Below are 21,596 nucleotides of genomic sequence, written 5' to 3'. Positions count from 1 at the left end.
CTGAAAAAGGGTTAGAAGCGACCGCAGGCCTTAACTAACCGAACGGTTAAAAATGCAGGACAGGGCAGCAGGCGTCAAACTGTCCACTTTACAGCTCTGTAAGACGTTTCACAACCTCTGCAGCATTCAATTTATTGCGAGTTAAATGGACATGGTGACCAGGGGGATAGGGGGAGAGGATGAGGTAGCAACTCAGATTTTTAAGAGGCCTGTGATAGTGACGCTTGTGATTCATTTTCAGCCCATTTAAAGAGCAACTTCCTGAATGAGAGAAGCAGAAATTGTTAGTTTCTCCGCAATGTTAGAAAGTCCAAAGTGGCTAAATGTGGTCTATCTTTAAAAGCATGATGTAAGAAGAACATCGGGGAGGGGGAGGGGAGAACACGGCAAACATCACACAGGGCTAGGCATCCTTTACTGGTTCTGTCTCAGACGTGCTGGGGGGCGAGCTGGAGACCGGGGTGGGGGTCCGGGTGGCAGGCCTTGACTCTAACAAGTTGTCAGTCACCGTCACTGGATGATAGGTGCGGCGGGTGATGGTTTTGACCACTTTGGTCACCTAGAGTTGGAGGGATGGGTGGGTAGAGCTCTCAGTAACCTGCATTAGATGTCATTATGCATCCAGGCGTTCAGCTCTGTAATGCAGATAGTTTGAAAATGACACAGCCGTGCACACTCTTAAGCTACGTATAGCTGTATGCAATCTGAGAGAGGAGAGTGTTCTTGCTGCGCTCCAGCAACTTTTTCAAAGAGTGCTTGCTGAAGTCGAGAGTCTGTCTGAAATAAAAGAAAGTAATGTACTCTGAGCAGAAAATGTGTCTGTTCTTTATTCTGTTCTGTTCAACAGTGGCACCTCATTTTTCGCAACAGCTGTACCTGATTAACTAACTCCTACAGTATCTACCCATGGCTGGCTCCCCAGCGTGTGCAGGCTGGTGAAACTGCTTTTATTTGTTTGTGTGGTCTGCCTCAACTCTCATTAGCTCATATCCAGAGGAAAGAGGTGGAATGCTGCTTTTATTGGCCCGTCTGAGCTCTTCCTACGAGATGACTGGTGTTCCATTCAGAGAGTCCTCCGGCAGGAAGAGAGGGCTGGATGATGGCCAAGGGAAAGCATGGCATGCTGGGACAGGAGGAACGGACGTTGATCTAATTGAGCGTGGACACACGCTCAGACTCATTCAGGGTCCGGGCCAATTCACTTTGACTGAGAACGTAAATAGAACCGGCAGTTAATCTGCTATTGAAAGGCAGTTCAGAGTTGTTTTCCAATTGTATATGAAAAACCTTCTGCATTAACTGAATTAACTGAAACTTGCCCGGACCCCGAGCACAAACACTGAGTGTGCAATCATCAGTCCAGCTTCTTTCTTTGACATTCTCTCAGTAGCTCTGTCTTGATGCCATTTTTTTTGTCTTCCTTTCCCAGTATTCTAACAAGTAATATTGCTAATACTAAATCAACTAGAAACATGTTTACCACCGAAGAAAAAAATGTGCCTGCAAATCAGGAAGATGGAAGAAGCTTCCGTGTTTCATCTTCCGGCTGTCAGATGAGGCAGAGCCATCAAGGGAAAGGAGTGTGTTAGCATTAGACAGTAAGGCGAGACTTTGGTTCAAAAGAACAGATAAGCGCATAAATAAAACTAGGAGTTGCTGCGAGATGACGAGAGAGATAGAAAGAGGGTGAAAAACAAGACATGAAAGTAGTGAGTCGGAGAGACGAGATGCAGAGAGGACAAAAAGACACAAGGAAAGTGAGGAAGACAAGGGGAGAGGTTTCTTTGGGTAAGCTCTCGGCTGGGCCCGGGTCCATCTGCCACCGCAAAGACATTGGCTTCCAGAAGTTTACCCTGAGCATTAAACTGCCTTTCCTCCTCAAAGTGACTTCCAGAGAGCACCCGATCTCTTCTCCCAGCAGGCCCTGCTTTAAAGGAGCGTCCTTCATGTTCTCCTCTTCTCAGCAGCAAAGCCCTTGATTAGTGTGATGCTTTACTGCACATGCTTGTGTGTGTGTTATCCCTAGGAAGGTCTGCGTATAAATGCATTAAAAAAAAGCATGTGAGTGTGAGCGAGTGTGTGTGGCCAATCCCCTCGCAGTAAACAGGCTGGAGGGCAATGGGCCCTCCCTGATGAGGGATTAGACCAGGCTTTTTAATTACAGTTTCACAGTCCCTGGAGTAGGAGCTCCACACAAGCGCTCCCCACTCCTCCGGAAGCCTACAGCAGCAGCAGCAGCAGTTGAGTGTGCCTACGTTTACATCCAAATCCCAAGCAAAATGTCGCAATATAAGCGCATCTTGTGGAAGAAGAGCTTCCAACCCCCACCTGATTTATTTTAAGTTTTTCAAATGGAAATCTGGCATGGATTCTTGTGGGAATTCTTCTTCTCTGTGCACAGAGTGATGAATTTAAACTTAGAAGTGAAATGCAGAGTGTCTTCCAAAACCAAATGAACAGGCACACAGTCAAAATACTTATTTTATATATATATATATATAACCCCGACACCAAGAGGAGGACATTCTGGTTGGAGCAATTGCAGTTTACTGATGCCACTTGAAATGTTTTATTTGTTGTTTTTTTTGTACTGGGGTATTCATAGTGGTAGCAAATTACTTTGGGGAGCCAATGTAAAAAAAAAAAAAAAAGGTAATTCATATGGTAATTCATACCATTCAAAAATGAAGAGAAAAAAAACAAGCTATCAAAAGGCGACAGCTGGCAAAAGACAAACTTAAATAAGTGAAAAGTCATTGAAATTATAATTTCTGACACAGGGATTTATAGTGTCTCCTCAGGATGTAATTACAAGATTAAAGACACTTTCTATTTCATATCAACATTCGTACTTATGGGGATGTATAACATGTTATTGGTGCTCAGCAGTGGTATTTTGCACCTCCTATATTCTCAATTAGGGATGGTGTAAGACATAATTTAATAGATAGAGATAATGAAAAGTAGGAGACAGAAGACCATGCAAAAGAAATAATAATTGAAAAAGAGAGAATGGGTCTCATCCCAGAAGGTGGAAGCAACAAGCAGTGAACTAAGAAGTACTGTAGAGTATAGACTGGAGAATTATTTAGCTTGTGATGAAGCAGACTGTGTTGCATACTGCTGCTGTAGCCTGTATGGGCACACATAAAATGGTAGCGTGGTGGGGAAGAAGCCATACTGGTATAAAAGTCCACTCACCTTCACGTTAGATGAGATATCCTTACAGAAAAAAACAACAGAACACAGTAGAGGACGAATCAACAAAAGACGCTTTTAAAGACGCACAAAACTAGGAGAACCCCTGGGGAGTTGGCTCATAATAACACAATCATCAAATAAAGAAGCCATGAGGCGGAGACGAAACCACTTTGGGCTGTAGGATTATGGGATTTAGAGTTCTTCGGGGTGGAAGTCTGGGAGAGGAGGTACAGTACCGTGCTGTTTGGAAGCGGTAATCCATAAACATAATTTGAAGCAATATTGAAATGGATCAAAGGCACTTTGGGGTTTCGCAGCTATGAGCTCAATGGAATCTCTTTACCACAACGGTTAATCTGCTCTGAGGTGTCCTGCTCAGGTGTGATAGTAGGTAGCAGGCTGAATATCAGTTCTGCACAGTAGACTGTATAAGAGCAACGCATTCTCATGGGATCGTACAATATCGTACGAAAATGTGCGCACACCAATTTGTATGATGTCCTACGAAATTAAAGGAGAAACGCGGCATGAAATGAACCTACTAGCATTCCAAAGTTGAACTTCTTTTTTATGCTAACGGCATCTTACAGCATTACGATCTGAAAATACTTAGTCAATAAACAGCCTGAAACTCAACAACTGTACATACAGTATTTACTATCACTCGTTTCACAGGATCGGTGCCACCTCCTATGCACTTTTGCGTTTTACCTTGGTTTCTGTGCGCCGTGTGGTGCCGTCATCAGAGGTGACCACAGAGACGTGGGAGGTGGGGGTGCCGGGGTCCTCCTCTATGGTGACCGTCTCCTCCACCACCTCCTGCGGCTCCTGCATCATAGCCAGGGTTGTGGCGTTGCTGGGGCTCTGCTCCTGTACAGACAGGCGAGTTAAGTCAAGAGTTAACGGACAGATTTTCATTTTCAGTCGGGGAGAAAAACAGCCCAACATGTACAGGTAATCCTCCATTAGATATACGACAAGATGGAACTTTAATTGGGCCACTGCAGCAACAAATTATATTAGAATCCAGCAGAGAAAAATAAAGCATAAATAAGAACATTGCAAATGAAGGGTATTAAATATAATGCCACCCGCTATTTGCAATGCGAAACTCGAGCATCAACTACAGAGGGATGTAAAGTGTGAAACACAGTACATGAATAATAATGTGGAGAAAATAACGACACTAAAACTTACTGAGATGAGGAGATAAAGGAAAATTGTTTATATTATTTTTTTAAAAGCAAACTTGACGTGTCACTGCAAAGATAATAATGATTCTAATATACTACAAGTAATATAAATATGGGAAATATTTAGAACATACATTACTTAGTCAAATATATTCAACTTATCAAAGTAGATCTCCTTCTAATTACGTACAGGTCATGCAGATTTGCATGTATTTCCAATCTAAAGAACCATTGAGATGCCCAACATCACAGAGCATCGATATTGGACAATTCTGCAAAAACCCAACATAAGTTCAATAACAGCATTTTTGAACAGCGCCAGAAGCTTGTAGTCATAAATTCAAACTATGTAGGACTACAATATCTACACATGGCAAAATAAAGTATTACTTTTGATATGATTAAGGATACGCAACTATCTTGCACCCGGCGCAGCGCAAAGCCCGACGCAAATGTCTTCGCTAGTTTAAGAACGACGCAGTTGTCAGTTTCCCGTCCGGCGCCCACGTCATTTAAATAACAAATGCACCTGCACCCATCTGTTCACCCATGGGCGTGCTGGTCTTACAGGAAGGGTGTGTTCAGGTGCATTCTGGGCATATTGCTATCTTGAGGCAGCGGAAAGTGATGGCGCCATTGACCAACAAAAACCTGGTCTAAAGTCAATAGCATTTCATAGTTATTTTAACAGCGTATTAGTAAAATGCTCCCAGGCGTATGCACAACGCGCACACGCTATGCTTGTTACACAAACAGGAATGCACAGCAGCACACACACATGCAAAAGATTAAAAATAAAAGATATTACAATGTGAAATAGTATTTGTATATATCTATATATTTTATATTACATGTTACTATGGTTACTAGCGCTTTCACTTCACACACGAGCAGATCAGTTTCTTCTCCTGAAAATCTCTCCTTCCTGCTCAGCAAATCCTCCATCATAATAGCAATGCGCAAAGGTCCAAACGCGCCTGGCTTTTAAAGGGAATGGGAGATGACTCTCTGATTGGTTTATTGCATGTTACGCCCAAAACACACCTATGAATTAATGAAGACACTAAGTACAACCCTTTTGAACCATGCCGCGCGGACCACGGACCCTGTTTTCCGCCGCTAAATTAGCAAAAGTGGATTCGAAAGATTGCGGTTATGGAAATAAACTATGGTACAGTTTCAGATTTCCACACCCTTCGCTACGTAACAAGACTATCGCTACGTAACAAGACTAGGTTCCACAGAACAGAAGTCTTGAAAGAGCACTCGCAATCATACATCTGTAAGCACACACACTCTTGACAATGCCTATATAATATACAAGAAAAAAAAAAACACTAAATACATAGTTTGTTTCTTGTCCTGACAGAAGATGATTTATTTGGCCCTGATATTATATCCAAAGACCGCAATGCAGGGTAGCTAGCAACTCCTCACCTCTTCAGACTTGAAATTGAGTTAAAGCCTCTTTCAAGGCAAGCAAAAAAGCCTGGAGCACTACTTTTGATTTATATTTCATTTGGAGGCCATGGATTTGAAGAAAGAGTGTCCATGGGTTAAGGATGAAAGTGAGTCCCTCCGATGTACCCAACCTGACCCTGTGTGAATGCGTGAGAAGTATGTTTCCTGCTGCACTTCCTGTTGATGGCAGATGATATGAAGTCAGTGGTCGGAAGGTGCAACGCCCTGGCACGGCCCGCTGCTTTGCATAAGTGGGACGACGATGATGGAGGGGGGGAAGGGAGGCCTTTGAGGCAATCATTGAAGAACAAAACAGCACGGAGCCGGGAGAGGGAGAAGAAATCAAAAGGATTGGGGGGGTGGAGAGGGAAAGACTTGGAGTAGAACTGGAGTTTTGTCTTTGGTTACACTTTGCTTGAAGGTATCTACATAAGAGTGACATGACACTGTCATGAAGGTGTCATAAACATTATAAACGTTTATGACACAACGCTTCTTTTAGTAACTGTTATTCGGTTTTTGTCATGACAAGTTAGGGTTAGGGTTCATGTGTCATGTCTTCACGTCATGTCACTCTTATGTAGATACCTACATGAGAGTATAGTGTTACCTTTTCTTTTAAAGAGAAAAAGAGGAAGCAGGGCATTGTGTACTTATAGTCCAGATAGCTGTAACTGACCTTTGGAAGATTTTTTCAGGGTGTCTGACGTGCCATTTTTATAGTGTCCACTTTCTGTTCCTTTAAAAAAAAAAAAAAAAAAACACTAACCAATTTATGTTCAAAATGCAGTTTTTCAACTTACCTTTTCACCCCCATTAATCTTAAACCAAAGAGAAAAGATCAAAGCTATGAAAAAGAATAAAAACTCCCAGAGCATCCCACCCTCCCTAATATCTTCAACTATTTTCAAATTCACTTCAAGTAGAAAAACAGTAAAAACTAGTGAAGCAAGCAGCCTATTTTTGTCTGACCAATTACACCGAGCTGGAGGGAGAGACAGAGTGAAGGCCAAGGAGAGAGCGAGAGGAAAAGGAGTGTTCTCCACTGTGTTTAGTTGAAACAAGCCTCATGGAGGGAGACTGCTTGTATTCTTCTTGGATCTTGGAAGACACACTAACAAGTGAACTGTTCTCCATTGATTGGCCAACTCCTCTCAGGTTTCAAAGCCCCACGCTGTCATTATTGATCTGCAGTCCTTCCTGCTGATCAGTCAAAAGTTTGCAACTTTTTATGTTGAGGATCTTTTGGTTAGGTTTAGGCAAAAAAAATAAATAAATACTAGTCTAGATTTATAGGTTCAAATCCTAACATTTGTTACTAGGGCTGGGTTAAAATAAATGATTCTCCAATGAAACTCGATCTTTGTTAGAGTGACCCGATATCTATTAATAAATCGTTCTTTTAATATATGCCTTTTCAATGACTGTCATGTAAGTCCTGTTCAGTAAAACATACTTCAAACTAACTTTTTCGGGGTCAATGTAAACATTAACCTGGTGCATTATAAAAAGAACTACCTTATTTTATTTTAATTTTTGTTAAAGATTATTTTTTGGGCTTTTCCACCTTTAACTGATAGGACAGCTAGGTGAGAAAGGGGGGAGAGAGGGAAGACAGAGGAAATCGTCTCAGGTGCGACTCGAACCCTGGACCTCTAAGTCGAGGCATAAACCTCTAAGTATATGTGCGCCTGCTCTACCCACTGAGCCAACCCGGCCACCTGTGTTACCTTATTTGTCAGAAATGTATGCATTTACCTGTTATGTCTGATAATTTGATACATATCATAGTCAAGTTTCTGTTCTGCTTGTTCAACGATTGTTTGGCAAATTGCTCTTAAACAAATTTAGAGAGGATTTGAATTGCTATTTTTATTCTCATTTCTTAACATTTTGGTGCTGGTGATTTTCCTTTGGGGCTGGCTAATATCTCTTTGAGGGGGCGCCAAAAATTTCTCTATGCAGGAAAAACCCTGGATTTGGGAAATCATTGGCGATACCCAGCCCTATTTGTCACGTCACATTTTATTTATATGGTTACTTCACTTGGGTGCGCTTCCGTGCCTAAGTACATGACAAATATGCATGTGATGTAGAATGTGACATAGTTCCGTTTGTTACCCTAAAGTTAAAGTAACTCAATGAATTAATGTTTCTTTCGGGGCACAGACACCGGTCTCCTGTGTCACAGTCCTGTTAGTTTGGCTCAACCACCACCTCTCGCCCACTCACTCTAAACACACTTTCTTGGTCTTAAACAAGCTATGTGGTGGTTTTTCAGTCTCTATGCATAACCTCTTTCAGCAACACCAAGAAACTGAAAACTTTCTCTATTTACCTGCTCCACTCTATCCAGTAACGTAGAGTTAATTAGCACCCTGAACTGAGCTGAGTTAGGTCATTACACGCGGAGAAAGGTTCCCAGGTCCCAATATTGGGGTTAATGATTGGGAAGGCAATCTGCTGCATAGAAACAGACATTTGTTTACACACCATTGCTGAGCTGAGGAAAAGACATTTTGTACAACTGACCTCAGGCTAAACAGCACAGCTATGCTGGGAAGGGCCTGCTAATGCTATTCAGGAAAAGGTCAGTGCTGATTAGTTGCCTCCAATCAACATCCTTGTTGTAAATGTGGCACGCGGTGCTTAAAACAATGAATAACTAGGAGGGAACTCAGAGAGCACAGACCTCCGCCAAGGCATCTCACAATGTTAATGCAGTGTGAATTTTCCCAGTCGGAAACTAATTTTTCTGATTATTCCGACACCACATGAAAGCAGCACAAATGCCCTATCTCGCAATGTTAACAGAAGTGGAAGTTTGTGTATCCGGCCCGTGACAAACCGACAAAACCAACACACAGACAAACCAAGTTGAAAACATAATCTCCTTGGGGAGGTTATAAACCAAATTTGTGTGTGTGAGTGTGTACAGTACTAATTTAAAAATGTACAATGTTTTTAATATGTGGAAGTGAATTAAATATCTATAGTTACCAAAATACTGCCTTGTCCGGACACAGAAACACAAGGCTCACTGAAAATAGAAGGTCGTGCAGGTCCGTTGTTACTCACTGGTTGCCCGTCGCAATTTGACAGGTAATTCAGCGGCGTTTAAAGTTGAATATTTTGTCTACTTTTTACTTTTGAAGACTGCTAGTCGCATTCTTCCGTTGAAATATAAAGAAGCATCTCTCCTTGCGTCGTCTCGTCTCTCTTTGCGAACACACCTTTAAAGACAGTAGTCCATTTGCCGTTCAGTTGAGATATATGCCATGTGCATGTGTACCAACTTGCATATTTAGCATGATTAACTTTTCATTGTCTGTACAGAATGAAGCAGATACTGTGTATATGAACTTTTCCTTATTAAGAGAGCACAATCACTGTGAATGTTCCACGTCTTTGGCGCTCGGCTAATGAAATATGGACAAATTAAATGCATTCCTGTGATGATTTATTCCCTTGGCTCATTGGGATAACCCAGAGAACACGCCGTCAAACCAGCTATATGTAAAAAAAGAAGCACCATCTTACACTAGTTAAAAACACATAGTGGACAGAGAGGAAGGAGGGATCCTTAGAGGCTCGTTGACAAACTGGCTTCTTGATCCAAGCCTGATGCGGTGTCTCTCGTTCATTTTCCTCTCGTCTCTGCGTGCACTAAGTGAGAGAGAGGAGTTGAACTAGACGTTACAGCCCCTGAATAAATGATTTAAAGCCGTCTGGCTGTTGGCTAGCGCGGCTGTCTACCGGTCCCGGAGGAATAACAGGCTTCTGATTCTGAGTCGAGTAGACTCGCGAAAGCATACCCTTTAGTCAAGGACGGGAGGAGAGGAGCTCAGTGAGTTAATGGCTGACCTCAGAGAGATGAACGATAAAGTGGAAGGAGGGTACCAGAGAGAATGTGGTAAGGGAGGGGGAGGACGTTCTAGCACATTGAAATCTTGTGGAAATGGTTTGTATTAGCCAGTGAAATAGTGATAACCTCAAGGTTGGTCAGGTGCAATGGTGGAAGAAGTATTCAGATCCTTTACTTAAGTAAAAGTATTTATAACACACTGTTAAAATACTCTGTTACTGTTAGGTAAAAGTCCTGCACTGAAAGTGTTACTTAAGTAAAAGTACGTAAGCATCATCAGGAAAATGTACTTAAAGTATTAAAAGTACTCGATGCAGAAAAATCCTCACATTTTAGAAACTGGAAACGATCCAAACAGTTCTGTCAATCAACTAAGTGTTCAATCGGCTAATCATTTCAGCTGGACTTGGCCGATATATTGGTGGGTAGTTAAATTTAAAATAAAACATTGTATTTTATAAACTACGTGTGTGTGTGTGTGTGTGTGTGTGTGTGCGCGCAAAAATCTTAATTTGTAAACTAAAGCTGTCCGATAAATGTAGTGGAGTGAAGTACAATATTTCTCTCTGAAATAGAGTAGAAGTAGAAAGTGGCATGAAAAGAAAAGAAGTACCTCACATTTGTACTTAAGTACAGTAATTGAGTAAATGTACTTAGTTTCATTCCACCACTGGTCAGGTGAGCTTATGATCTGATGGTTGCAGACTCAGCTGGATCAGAAAAACTAGGGGAAAAGCCGTTCAGCTAAAAAGTAACCAGGGATCACTTGAGCAAAGTGTCCAAATGTACCTGTTCCCTCAAACAACTATGGCTGTTCCAAACAGCATGCCATGCAAATGTGCCAGTCAGCAAGAGTCAAATAAAGTATGGCTAAAGAGGATAAAAACATTAAGAGCACCTGGAAAAGAATACAAAACACAAGCTTTTATAAACCCAGGCAAGACTATCTGTTAAGGACCGGGTTTATCCAGAGCACATAAAACACATTTTCGGGTTCCAGAGCCAGAGTAAATAAGAAAGTCTCCTTGCCTAGCCCAAAAAGCCCTGCCAAGATCTGGACCCGACGGCTGATGAGGAGAAAAGAGCTCGCGAGAGCTTTGCCACTTGAATCACTTCTGTCCAGCCAGTTGTAGAGAAGAGAAGGAGGTCTCAAACAGACAGGAGATTTGGCTCTGAAAAAGGCCTGAGGATTTGTACAACCTGCACTTTATTCAGTCTGGTGTGGAGGCTTCGACTAGCAGTATAAGGAAGAGGGCTGGTTGGTGGATAATGAAACCTTACCTTTCTGATTACACCTAGACCGAGAAGACTGGATGGATGAGCCTTGGGGTGTGCTTGTACTTGTACTATAATAAGAAAGGAAAATGATAAAGCTACTTTTGCTACATCCCATTAAACTACATGAAAGCATTGCGTATATCAGGCGGAGAATGAAGGGACGTTAGAACTCGTGCTCTTTCATAACTCAACAACGTACGACACAATCAATGCCTCCTAAAAACAATACCCTTGAGAAGCGCCCTTGAGCAATCTCATGTGTAGTATATTTCATTACAATAGATCATGCAGGGACACGCGGCTTCTACTAATCTGAACCGTAATGGATTGCTGTGCCACGAAAAGAAAAGAAGGGGGAGGAGGAGGAATTCAAAGGCAGGAGATGAAGTGATACAGCGGTGTCAATTAGCAGCGGCCTGCTATCTACCATCAATCCACACCCATTCATCATCTGTGTTCAATAAGCTGCTCAGTGTTGTCTGTGGATGGGGAGCTAGAGTAAAATGTTGGAAAAGGAGAGAGCGTACGCAGATAAGGGGCTTTCCTTCCCCCGGGACAGAATCACAACGAGAAAACTTCAGTTGGAGTTAAGAGAACGAGTCATCCCTGCAGTAGGTGTTTAATGTGTACACACAGTACACACATTTTATTGATGTTGTAGTAATAGCGTTAGTGCTAAAAATAGCAAAGTGGAGGAAATAGTTTTAGGGCCCGGTAGTACTGACTGAAATGTGTCTGTAGCAGTGAGTAGAAAAATGTCTTGATCAGATTCGTAAACTTAATCTTTGAACAGATGTTTGCTGAGCACTTAACTTTTCAAGACTCTATTTTATCCAAGCAAAGTTCTTAATTTGACACTGACATATCTAGCAGGTTGGTGTATTTTGTTAAATGACCAAACAGAGTGGGGCGTATACGTAGTGGTATACCATACAACTGCAACGTCTCCAATTCCATTCTGGCATGGTACCATGTCCCACCCCTCTCTTGTTTCCTGTCTGTGTCTACACTGTCACTATCTAATAAAGACAAAATGCCCAGGAATAAAAAGACAAACAAGACTAAAACTCCAATAAATCCCGGGCATTCAATAAGGGTAGGGTTGGGCATCGTTTGGATTTTAACAATTCTGATTCCAATTCAGATTCTTCCTCTCAATTCCGGTTCATATCGATTCTCGATTTCCGATTCTTTGAGGGGTGGAGTTGAAATGGGTCACGTGCCTATTTTCACAAATAAGAGGAAAGTTTTATTTTGATTCAGTGGTGGTTTGCAGTTATACAGGGCTTTTTCAATGTCAAATAAAGCCACACTAGAGCGCTGCTTACTGTGCTCCAAGGCTGCAACACAACAAGCGCCTGGCCGCTACGGAAACCAAAACTTTCGCATCTTAAATTGGGAAGTAATGATCGGATTTCAAACCAAATCCTCTAAACGATTCCAAAAAATTCAAATAAAGAAACTATTCTACTGGAATCGTAATTTCTGAAAAGATTCCAAGTAGGAATCGGTTCTCGATGCCCAATCCTAAATAAGGGCTGGGTATGCTATTTTAACAACAGTTCATATGACACCTGAGTTTCTATTTTAATACCAAAAAACATTTTTTAATACCTTAGCTCGGAGCACATGGACATGATTTTCTACAAAAAACATTTTTTTCATTTACCAAAAGGAGCCAAAGTTCTCAAATGTCTAATGCTGTCATAACAGTGAACTTAAGCTGCCAGCGCCTGCCATGCCTGTCACTTGACGTGACTGCTGCCGTAGAACATTTCCCAGCATCCACCTGTAAGTTCCCATTGGGGAGTCATCGTCACGTCTCATTCGCTGCCGCGCTGAATTTGGTGTTTCTTTCTGGGTATTGATGAGGTCACAGCCTAGACACTAAATATTAACACTGTACATATTAACATAGTGATGCATACAATTTGAGCTGGCTGACTGAAATGAAATACAGTTTGAACTGTTATTAGCATTTACATCAGGAACCGTTTGACCAAAGAACGGGCAAAAGGAATCAGAACGGGCGTTCAATGTCAGCATCTGGTACTTTGATTCCCAGCGCTACGCATTTTGGACAATACCTAAAATGTATTGAGTATCAACTCAGCCCAAGTAATAATTAAGACCAGTCTTTATATTGCAAATATCAGCTTTTGCAAGTAAAATATTTATAATTGAGCTTACATTTTTAAAACTAGTGGAGGGGGTCAAAAGAGACATTGACAACTAGAAAGCCAATCGTCTACAAGAAATGATTTCTTCAAACAGCACCACGTTTCCTGTTGTCAGTTGTTGCAGGGACACATGAGGACAACTTTCCATCTCACTCCTACACCACCTCAGCGAGCAGAATTTAGATGTTTATGTCTCAGTCTGAACACAGTGGGAGGGAGCCTGCGGTTACTTAGGGTTCGATTGAGGCGACAGAACCTGTCAGATCGCCACCTGGTCATGCATACCGGCCTGATCAGAGTCACCTTCCTTCCTGATGCACGCACACGCACACGCACACACACACACACACACACACACACACACACACACACACACACACACACACACACACAGCCTGACCCCTGTGCAGTGACTAACAGGATTTCACTCCGGAGACATGCCAGCAATCATTACATGGCTCTTACACAATTAATCCTCCAGCAAAGATCGCCTGGCTAACCTTGGGTCGTCCAATTTCCCATCAGCCCCTTCTGTTTCTACCACCTGCCCTCTCGGCAGCTCTCCACGGCGTAGAATCACATGATGAAGTTCAATAGAGAATGAGCGAGGAAAAGGGAGCGTGTGAGGGCGTAGTGCAGGAGGGTGACCCATCAAAAAACAACTGTGAACTGCAGCCGTGGGATCCAAACATCCAGCCAAAGCGAGGGTTGTTTGTGGGATGAAGCAGAGGCAAAGGGGAAGTCAAGTAGAGGAAGAGGCTGACAATGCGTGGCACAGGCCCAAAACAGCATGCTCTCACAGCCTGAAAAGAAGAATGGGGGGCAGCCAGGCCTCATTCTCAGTTACAGCCAGGGCATAGGTCCCAACTCTCTCAATGATTGGATGTCCAGCTGACCTGGTGTTGGGGTTGTGTGGTGGTGAACTTGTTAACTTGTATTTGTGCATTCATGAGTGTGCTTCAGTTTTAAAAAACCCTTCTAGTCAACTCTATTTTAAGGGGTAAAGCACACACAAACAAGCACACAAAGACACACAAATAACTGTAGGGGAGAGGGCCAAAGCCCTGATGATGCAGCTGGGAATGATGGGACCTTAATCTCTCCTTCTCAGGCGACTGATCCTGGGCCAAATCTGGGCTTCTTTCCCTCTCTCATCTCTTTCACGCTTGGCCTCCTGGTTTCAGACGGCTCCATCATTTCCCACCCCATTCCTGCTTTTTCTACCTCTTCCCTAAAACCCCCGCCTACTTCCCCTCCGCGCCACCCTCTGTCGACGCGCCCTTTTGTTCCTTTGCACGAGTGCCTAGACAAAACTCGGGTTAGCCAGACCGCTTGACAGGCTCAGACCCTAAAAAGACAGAGGCCACCTCCGGGCCTCCGGACCAAACGCCCAGCCAAAAGGAAAAACCTGCAGCTAAAGCTTGATTGCTTCCCGACGGGGCAATGCGACCACATTTTCCCACTGCGAACCCACTACATGGCGACAGATGGAAACCCCAGCTTGACCCTTGGCAACATTCGACACCATCTTAATCTCTGGAATGGCTGATATTCCCATTCAAATTGGCCGGGAGATGTTTTGAAACCTTGGGTAATTTCTTACATATGCCATCAATTATTCACTGTACATACAAACACACTCGCACACATGGGAGTCACATACCACATGTGTTTTCCTCACAATTCGAGGCTTGGAGTCAAATTTGGAGTGAAGCATGCAGAAGGTCACCCTCGACATGGTATTCATGGTAGCACTCAGCAACTCGAGCAGCAGGAAGATAAATAAGCTGTGCAGATTTTCAGTAAGTAGCCAGAAAGACCGAAAGGGGATGAGGATTGTAAATACAAAACAAAAGGAGGAGAAACCACATGGAGCCTGTAGAGTAAAACTAAAACAATGAGCCTTTGGAGAGGGGTCGGGCGTGATGGCCACGGTTTGATTGTTTGGACAGTGGGTGCGGCCATGAGAGAGATAGAGAAAAAGAAGAATCCAGCCCTGTAGAGGCAGATTAGCGGTAGCTGGCCACGGCGGACAGGTGGTGGGCGGAGTGCGGGGTGGTGGTGGGTTTGCAGCGATGGCGGAACTGGGCTCCTGGAGGGTGGGTTGTTTGCAGTGCCCCTCCCGGCTGCCTCTGGATCACTGTCAGCGTGACGCTGTCAGAGGACTGGTGATTGGAGGGAGGGGTTGCAGTGTGTGGAGGAGGCTGTGAGACTGGCTTTGCCAGAAGCTCAGTTCATGTGAGGTCTACTGGAGATTTAGGGAGTTGGAAAGGGGACATATGTTCCACTTCCTTTCAGGCTACCAGCGCAACACTTATTGTCCCCCTGAAACCCTTTCTCCCAAAACTGTCTTGATGCACAGCCGCAGGGTGTCCCATTTAACAGAAATTTACACCCCTCCCTCCATCTCTGGCTTTCTTTCGGTCTCTCTGTTGTGTAGAAAACAGTAACGCCTGGGGCAGTTATAGTGGAGGACTACTAACAGGCTTAGCTGGGTGCGCTCACTGTTTTAGGAATGACACGGAATGTGGTGTGTAGGGGATTCTCTACAGGAAGAGGGCAGGATGTCATCAAAACAGTGCCGTATTTCTTAGGACAAGCTAAGAGTTCTCAAACTGTTTTATGTCATGAACTCCAAAACAGACCTGTTGAACTTGTTTGGCAAAATGTGTGCTTTTACTGATTTACTTCCGAACTGCATAAATGTCTCCACTGGCCCTAGGGAGGTAACAGAGGTTAGGCTGAAACTTGTGAATTCATTCACTCCAATGTTCTCTAGTTGGGACATTTTGGAGCAAATTAAACTACTCCTCATCTTGACAGGAAAACCCCATAACCTTCGGAAGGAGCCCCAGAAGCCCAAGGCACCTCTGCCATCACCAGAACCCTGCTGTGAAAAACCCTTGTTTCACACACTGATAACACCTCGCAGAGCTAATGCAGTCCATCAGAGTAACTGCGACTTCTTTTCAAATATGCACTCAGTCAAACGTGATTAACCCCCCTCTGGGGAAATTTTTACGGCCTTGTGCCAACCGCCTGGTAAAGGATTGGGCTCATTTTGCGGGCAATGGCGTGGCGTCAGAGCCAGAGGCAGAGGACATGCCGCGAGAACTGGCCGATGGAGAAATCCCTGCCAATTTACTGCTAACCTCCAACGGGTCATGAGATAAGGTGAGGCTGGATGTATAGTTGTCTCATAAAGGAGCCATTGTTCAGCTGGATAAATCTATCAGGAGGCTTGAGCTACGGCCCAGTTACTTTATTTATTATTCTCTCTCTGTCAGATGAAAATAAATGTGATATTACATCTACTCGGCCCTGCTCTGCTCAAAAGGCCTTGTGTAGTGCGTGTGCGTGTGTGTGTGTAGTTAATAGGAGGGCATAGGAGCATACATCAGGTCAGTGCAGTGCCCTCTAACTGAGTGCTTCCATCTGGACAAAACAAATGTTGAAAAAGAACAATAAAAAATGACAGATATTTTTGATTTAAATCATGTTAAAGAATACTGTAATTCTTGTCATTCTTCGTAGATAAAACTTGCGCATGTAATTTCATAGGGAAATTTACCAGCACTGTTCTTTACATTGCCGTAAAACTCAGATTAAGTACTTTTTAGCTGCACAGAATGTATGTTTACAGCACTTTCCAAATTAGAGGGGAATCGGCGCGAGCAGGTCATGTCATGGCGGGCCAAAACAAAGGGAGCATGGGCCAAACCGACGGCCCCAAATTGGGGGGGCCCTGATTTAGAGCATTGTTTTTACCTTTCATTAACCCCTGTCTCTTATTAATGTCAACCTTTTTCTGTTTGTCTTTTGGGCATTTGTTCTCTGTATATCACTATGTAACTCTGTTTTACATTCTGCTACAAAAGACCAATATGGACATCCAAATCATCTGACAGACACAGTCCACTAAAAAGTAATGTAAAAACCATATGAATAATAACCACATGAACATACAGTGCTCAGCATAAGTGAATACAACCATGCTAACGTTGACTACAAACAGGAATAAAAAAAATAATCTTTTGGAAATTGATCTTAATGCCTTGATTAAAAAAAATTAGGAAAAATCCAACCTTTAAGGACACCAATCTTCTTTGTGAATGAATTATGTATCGTAAATAAATTAATAAATGTTCTTCCTTAAAATACAGGGGGCAGAAGTAAGCACACCCCTATGTTAAATTCCCATAGAGGCAGGCAGATTTTTATTTTTAAAGGCCAGTTATTTCATGGATACAGGATACTATGAATCCTGATAAAGTTCCCTTGGCTTTTGGAATTAACACGTACCCTTCACCATACCTAGAGACTGGCATGGTTTTATTTCGGTTGACCTAATAGTTGGTTTGATTTGCATTGAAAGATGATCTTATGGAAAGTACCCCCTGTATTTTAAGAAAGTGGTGTCCCTAAAGGCTGGATTTTTCCTCATTTTTTTAATCAAGGCATTAAGATCAATTTCCAAAAGATTATTTTTGTATTCCTCTTTTTAGTCAACTTAAGCATGGGTGTATTCACTTATGCTGAGCACCATACACTGTAGTATTGATCAGTACATAGTATGTAACCACCTGTGACAGCCTACATGTCAGAAGAAGACCATATTGACTGGCCCAAAACATGTTTATTGACAGTCTTAACCTTCTGACCATTACTATAATGTTAACTTGATGATAAAGAAAAGCCTTGCATCCACTAAACAGTCGTTTACAGTTAGATAATGACAGAGGACTGGAGCAGAGTACACAGACACAGTTCACATCACTCCACACACAAAGACAGAGCTCCCTCTCCTCTCGCAGTGTTGGAAGTGAAAAACATGCACAAAGAGCAATTTTCATTTATTGCTCATAATAGCAATAAAGTCAAGGAAGAGGGGGAGAAAGGCAAGGCCTCTGTTTCTGCACCTAATGTATTCCACTGCCTCTGGAAGAGGTAAACAGGGCTAAATTGGATCTGAACAGCTCCTGTATTGGTTTGCTACAGATGACATTGTGTTGCAGTTAAGATTTTTAATCAGAGATTAATAGCGCAAAAAAAAACAACAGCTCATTTACAAGCTAATGGAAACAAGTCTACCTGATTTCCTCTGAATATTGAGTAGGGCAGAAACATGCAGAGAGACAATAGATATGGCCGCCTTTCTGCTGCTGTGTGACTGTGTGACTGTGTGTGTGTGTGTGTGTGTGTGTGTGTGTGTGTGTGTGTGTGTGTGTGTGTGTGTGTGTGTGTGTGTGTGTGTGTGTGTGTGTGTGTGTGTGTGTGTGTGTGTGTGTGTGTGCGCGCGCGAGGCTGAGTGAGCGAGAGATTCTTTTAAGCTTACTTTCAAAGCTGCAAGCTGATCATGAATATTTAAGACTAGGCAGATATCTGAAACACAGTTTTGGTACCGTGCATTTTTCCGCATGCTAAATTAGCAGAGAGTACACTTTGAAGCTGTGGCTCATTCACTATGAAGTGTGGATTTCATCCCAAACATTTGTCGGATTAATTAAAAATATCAGGAAAAACTGCATTTTGAATGATCAGGAGAGTATACATTATGAATGCACAGTAAAGCTTTTTGGCTGGATCCAAACTGACTGCCTGCTGCATTGCTGCATAAGAAGGACGAGCGAGTGGGTGGATGGGGTCTTTGTTTGGGTGGGTTGGGTAAATTTAAAACTCACTGGCTAATAGAGCCATTCCCAAGCTCTGAAGAACTCGGAACTCGCCCTTAAATATCCAAAGTTGTTAGGCTATGAAAGGGCGTCTCTTCCTTCCACTCAAGCGTTACCACTTCTCAAATTTTGATTTCTGTGCCACGCACTATTCATGCTCTGGGTCGGTGTTGTGTTGCTTTGCAGGTGGTTGGGAGGAAAAGAAGGATGCAGATGAAATATGGATTATCTCCTCTCAGTGTCTGGCTAAGCCCCACTTTGCTGGAACTGCTGCTTTTCAATGTAGCTCCCCTCCCACTCAGCCAGCCAGCTGCAGGCCTAGCATCTGGCTGTTAACCCCCAGCCTTTAATCAACCACACAGACACACACACACACAACATCTCTATCCATCTCCCCACCATGGTGAAAAAAACAGCTGCTGCTGTTCAGTGCTTTCTGTGGAAGAGGAAATACTGACTTCTGAAGATTTAGGTATCCAGTAAACAGGATCTTGACCCAAAAGAGCCATTAGCTGGAAGAGGAGTGATGACAGCCTACAGCTCTATAACTGTCCTGTTATGTAATGGGTCAGGGTACTTTGGATGACATATATATTATCAAAACCCTGGTGATGACATGACTCCCAACAGGAAGTTAATCAGCCCAACCCTTCAGAGCCCTCTGGGACATCAGCCAAAGCTGCCCTGGACCTAAACCCACACAGCTTTACACAGTCTGGTACTTGGCTCCTTGATATCACCAAGACAAGACCTATACTCACACTATGGATTTACATTTAAGGATGATGCAGATATGTTACAATTTCGGTGTTCTTTTGGCAGGTTTGGCCAGCATTCATTACATTGGTAATAACGGCATTTTACTCAGCCAGTTATCTGCTGAGATCTGGGAATGTGTCGACACTGCTAAAAAGATGTTGGGCAGGGCAGGAAGTACAAAAAGTCAGACCATCATACAGACTTTAATCATACCATTAAGAGAGCAAAACTTGTTTGGTAGAGAAAATGAAGGATAACGGCAAAATTATTTCCCAAACTTAAACCTCTATTATGGTTAACAAACACACACAGTTTTGCTGTCCAATGAAAGATTATTACCAACATAATCTGTTGGCTTGTTGGTTGGGCTTTTTTGCTCTGTTCGACTGTAGCGATGTCGTCGTGTTACCAGATTTCAGTATTTACTTTGGTGCGAACAATAGAAATGATGGCCAGACCTATGAAAATATACCTTCATCCTTTAAGAGATAAAGAATGTTTTTTTGAACATTTTCCCTGTCAAATAACATTCTGTCGTCAAAGGAATCTATACAGTAGATGAAGCGGAAGAGACTACAGACGTGACGTACACTAGATTGAACAAAAGGTGGTTGTGCCCCGTTTCAGACCCATAAACCTGTATTATGTTGGAGCTCAACATACATAATAAATGGTAACACTTTACCTGAAGGTATCGACATAGTCGTGACAAGCCGTAAACGTTTATGACTTCTGTCATTAAGTGTCATTCGGTTTTTGTCATGATAAGTTGACATTGTTTGGGTTGTCTTGATTATGACAACTTGAGATGAATCGAAGTGTCATTACCAGAAGTTGTCTTGGTCATGACAAGTTGACATTCAATTTGTTTGGGATGTCTTTGTAATGACAAGTTGACATTAACCAGGATGACATTACCAGAAGATGTCTTTGTCATGACATAATGTCATCCTGTTTAATGTCAAGTTGTCTTAATAAGGACACTCCAAAGAAATTTAATGTCAAGATGTCATTACAAAGACATACCAAACTAATTTAATGTCAACTTGTCATGACCAAGACAACTTCTGGTAATGTCACTTTGATTCATCTCAAGTTGTCATAATCAAGACAACCCAAACAATGTCAACTTATCATGACAAAAACCGAATGACACTTAATGACAGAAGTCATAAACGTTCATGGCTTGTTAATAACGTTTATGACACGTTCATGACAGTGTCAGGTCATAGTTATGACAGTGTCATGTCACGATTATGTCGATACCTTCAAGTAAAGTGTTAGCTAATAAATGAGGAGAGCTCAAACATTTCGTGTAACAGATCCTTACCAAAGGTTCTACATTGCCAATAGTGGATGACTGTTGTAAAAGGTGAAACAAGTGATTATAATGGTCACATTTACAAAAACTGTACTGAGGACAATTTGGAATGAGTAATGAAAACATTAAACTATTGCTCATTTTGCTGGGGACCCCCCTGGAACCTCCTTAAGGACCTTTGTGGCTCTCAAAATGCCCCTTTGTAATAGATCCACAACACAACTATTTTAACCCAGGGGAACATGGGTAATCTAAAAGTAATTATGCAAATAACAACAGTCATCATCATCGAACGCTTAAGCGAGTGCTTCAAGCTAGTCCATAACTGGAGGAAGCTACTGCGACAGCAGCCTCCCTGTCTCCAGCTGTGATTATCGGGAACACTGAGGAGCTTGTGTGTTTTTGTCTCTGTCAGACAGAGGATGTCCGGTGCGCGCCAGCCATCTGATTACCCACAATTCTGATGCCGTGCAGCCATTCCAAATCAGGTTAGCCTCATCTCCCTCTCTTAATTGACCAAAATAGAGGTACTTCCCAGGGTTGATTTCAGCAAACTTGATGAAACCTGAAACCAGGATACAGTATGTTACTCACTCTGGTGTATTTGTGGTTGTGAAGATTAGAGTAGATGTATTTAAGAAGTAGCTGTATAGGTACTTTCGCAAA

General features: G+C 42.6%; 1 protein-coding gene across 13 annotated transcripts in view; it reads right to left on the bottom strand.

The window, feature by feature from the left end:
* The window catches only part of arvcfb (ARVCF delta catenin family member b), a 293,798-nt gene that overhangs the window by 100,055 nt on the left and 172,147 nt on the right, over nt 1–21,596 (bottom strand). For 9 of the 13 annotated variants that reach the window (XM_039802588.1, XM_039802587.1, XM_039802595.1 and 6 more), the window contains 2 exons: nt 3,913–4,071; nt 3,202–3,222 (listed from right to left, as the gene is read on the bottom strand). In XM_039802588.1, the coding sequence (XP_039658522.1) occupies nt 3,202–3,222; nt 3,913–4,071 (180 nt within the window). Of the gene's footprint in view, nt 1–3,201; nt 3,223–3,912; nt 4,072–6,534; nt 6,595–21,596 lie in introns of all 13 variants that reach the window. The other 4 variants (XM_039802599.1, XM_039802600.1, XM_039802593.1 and 1 more) reach the window with 2 other exon arrangements.

Source organism: Perca fluviatilis, chromosome 6, assembly GCF_010015445.1.
Source record: "Perca fluviatilis chromosome 6, GENO_Pfluv_1.0, whole genome shotgun sequence".
In the NCBI taxonomy this organism is placed as follows: Eukaryota; Metazoa; Chordata; class Actinopteri; order Perciformes; family Percidae; genus Perca; species Perca fluviatilis.
This window is presented reverse-complemented; position numbering and strand designations above follow the sequence as displayed.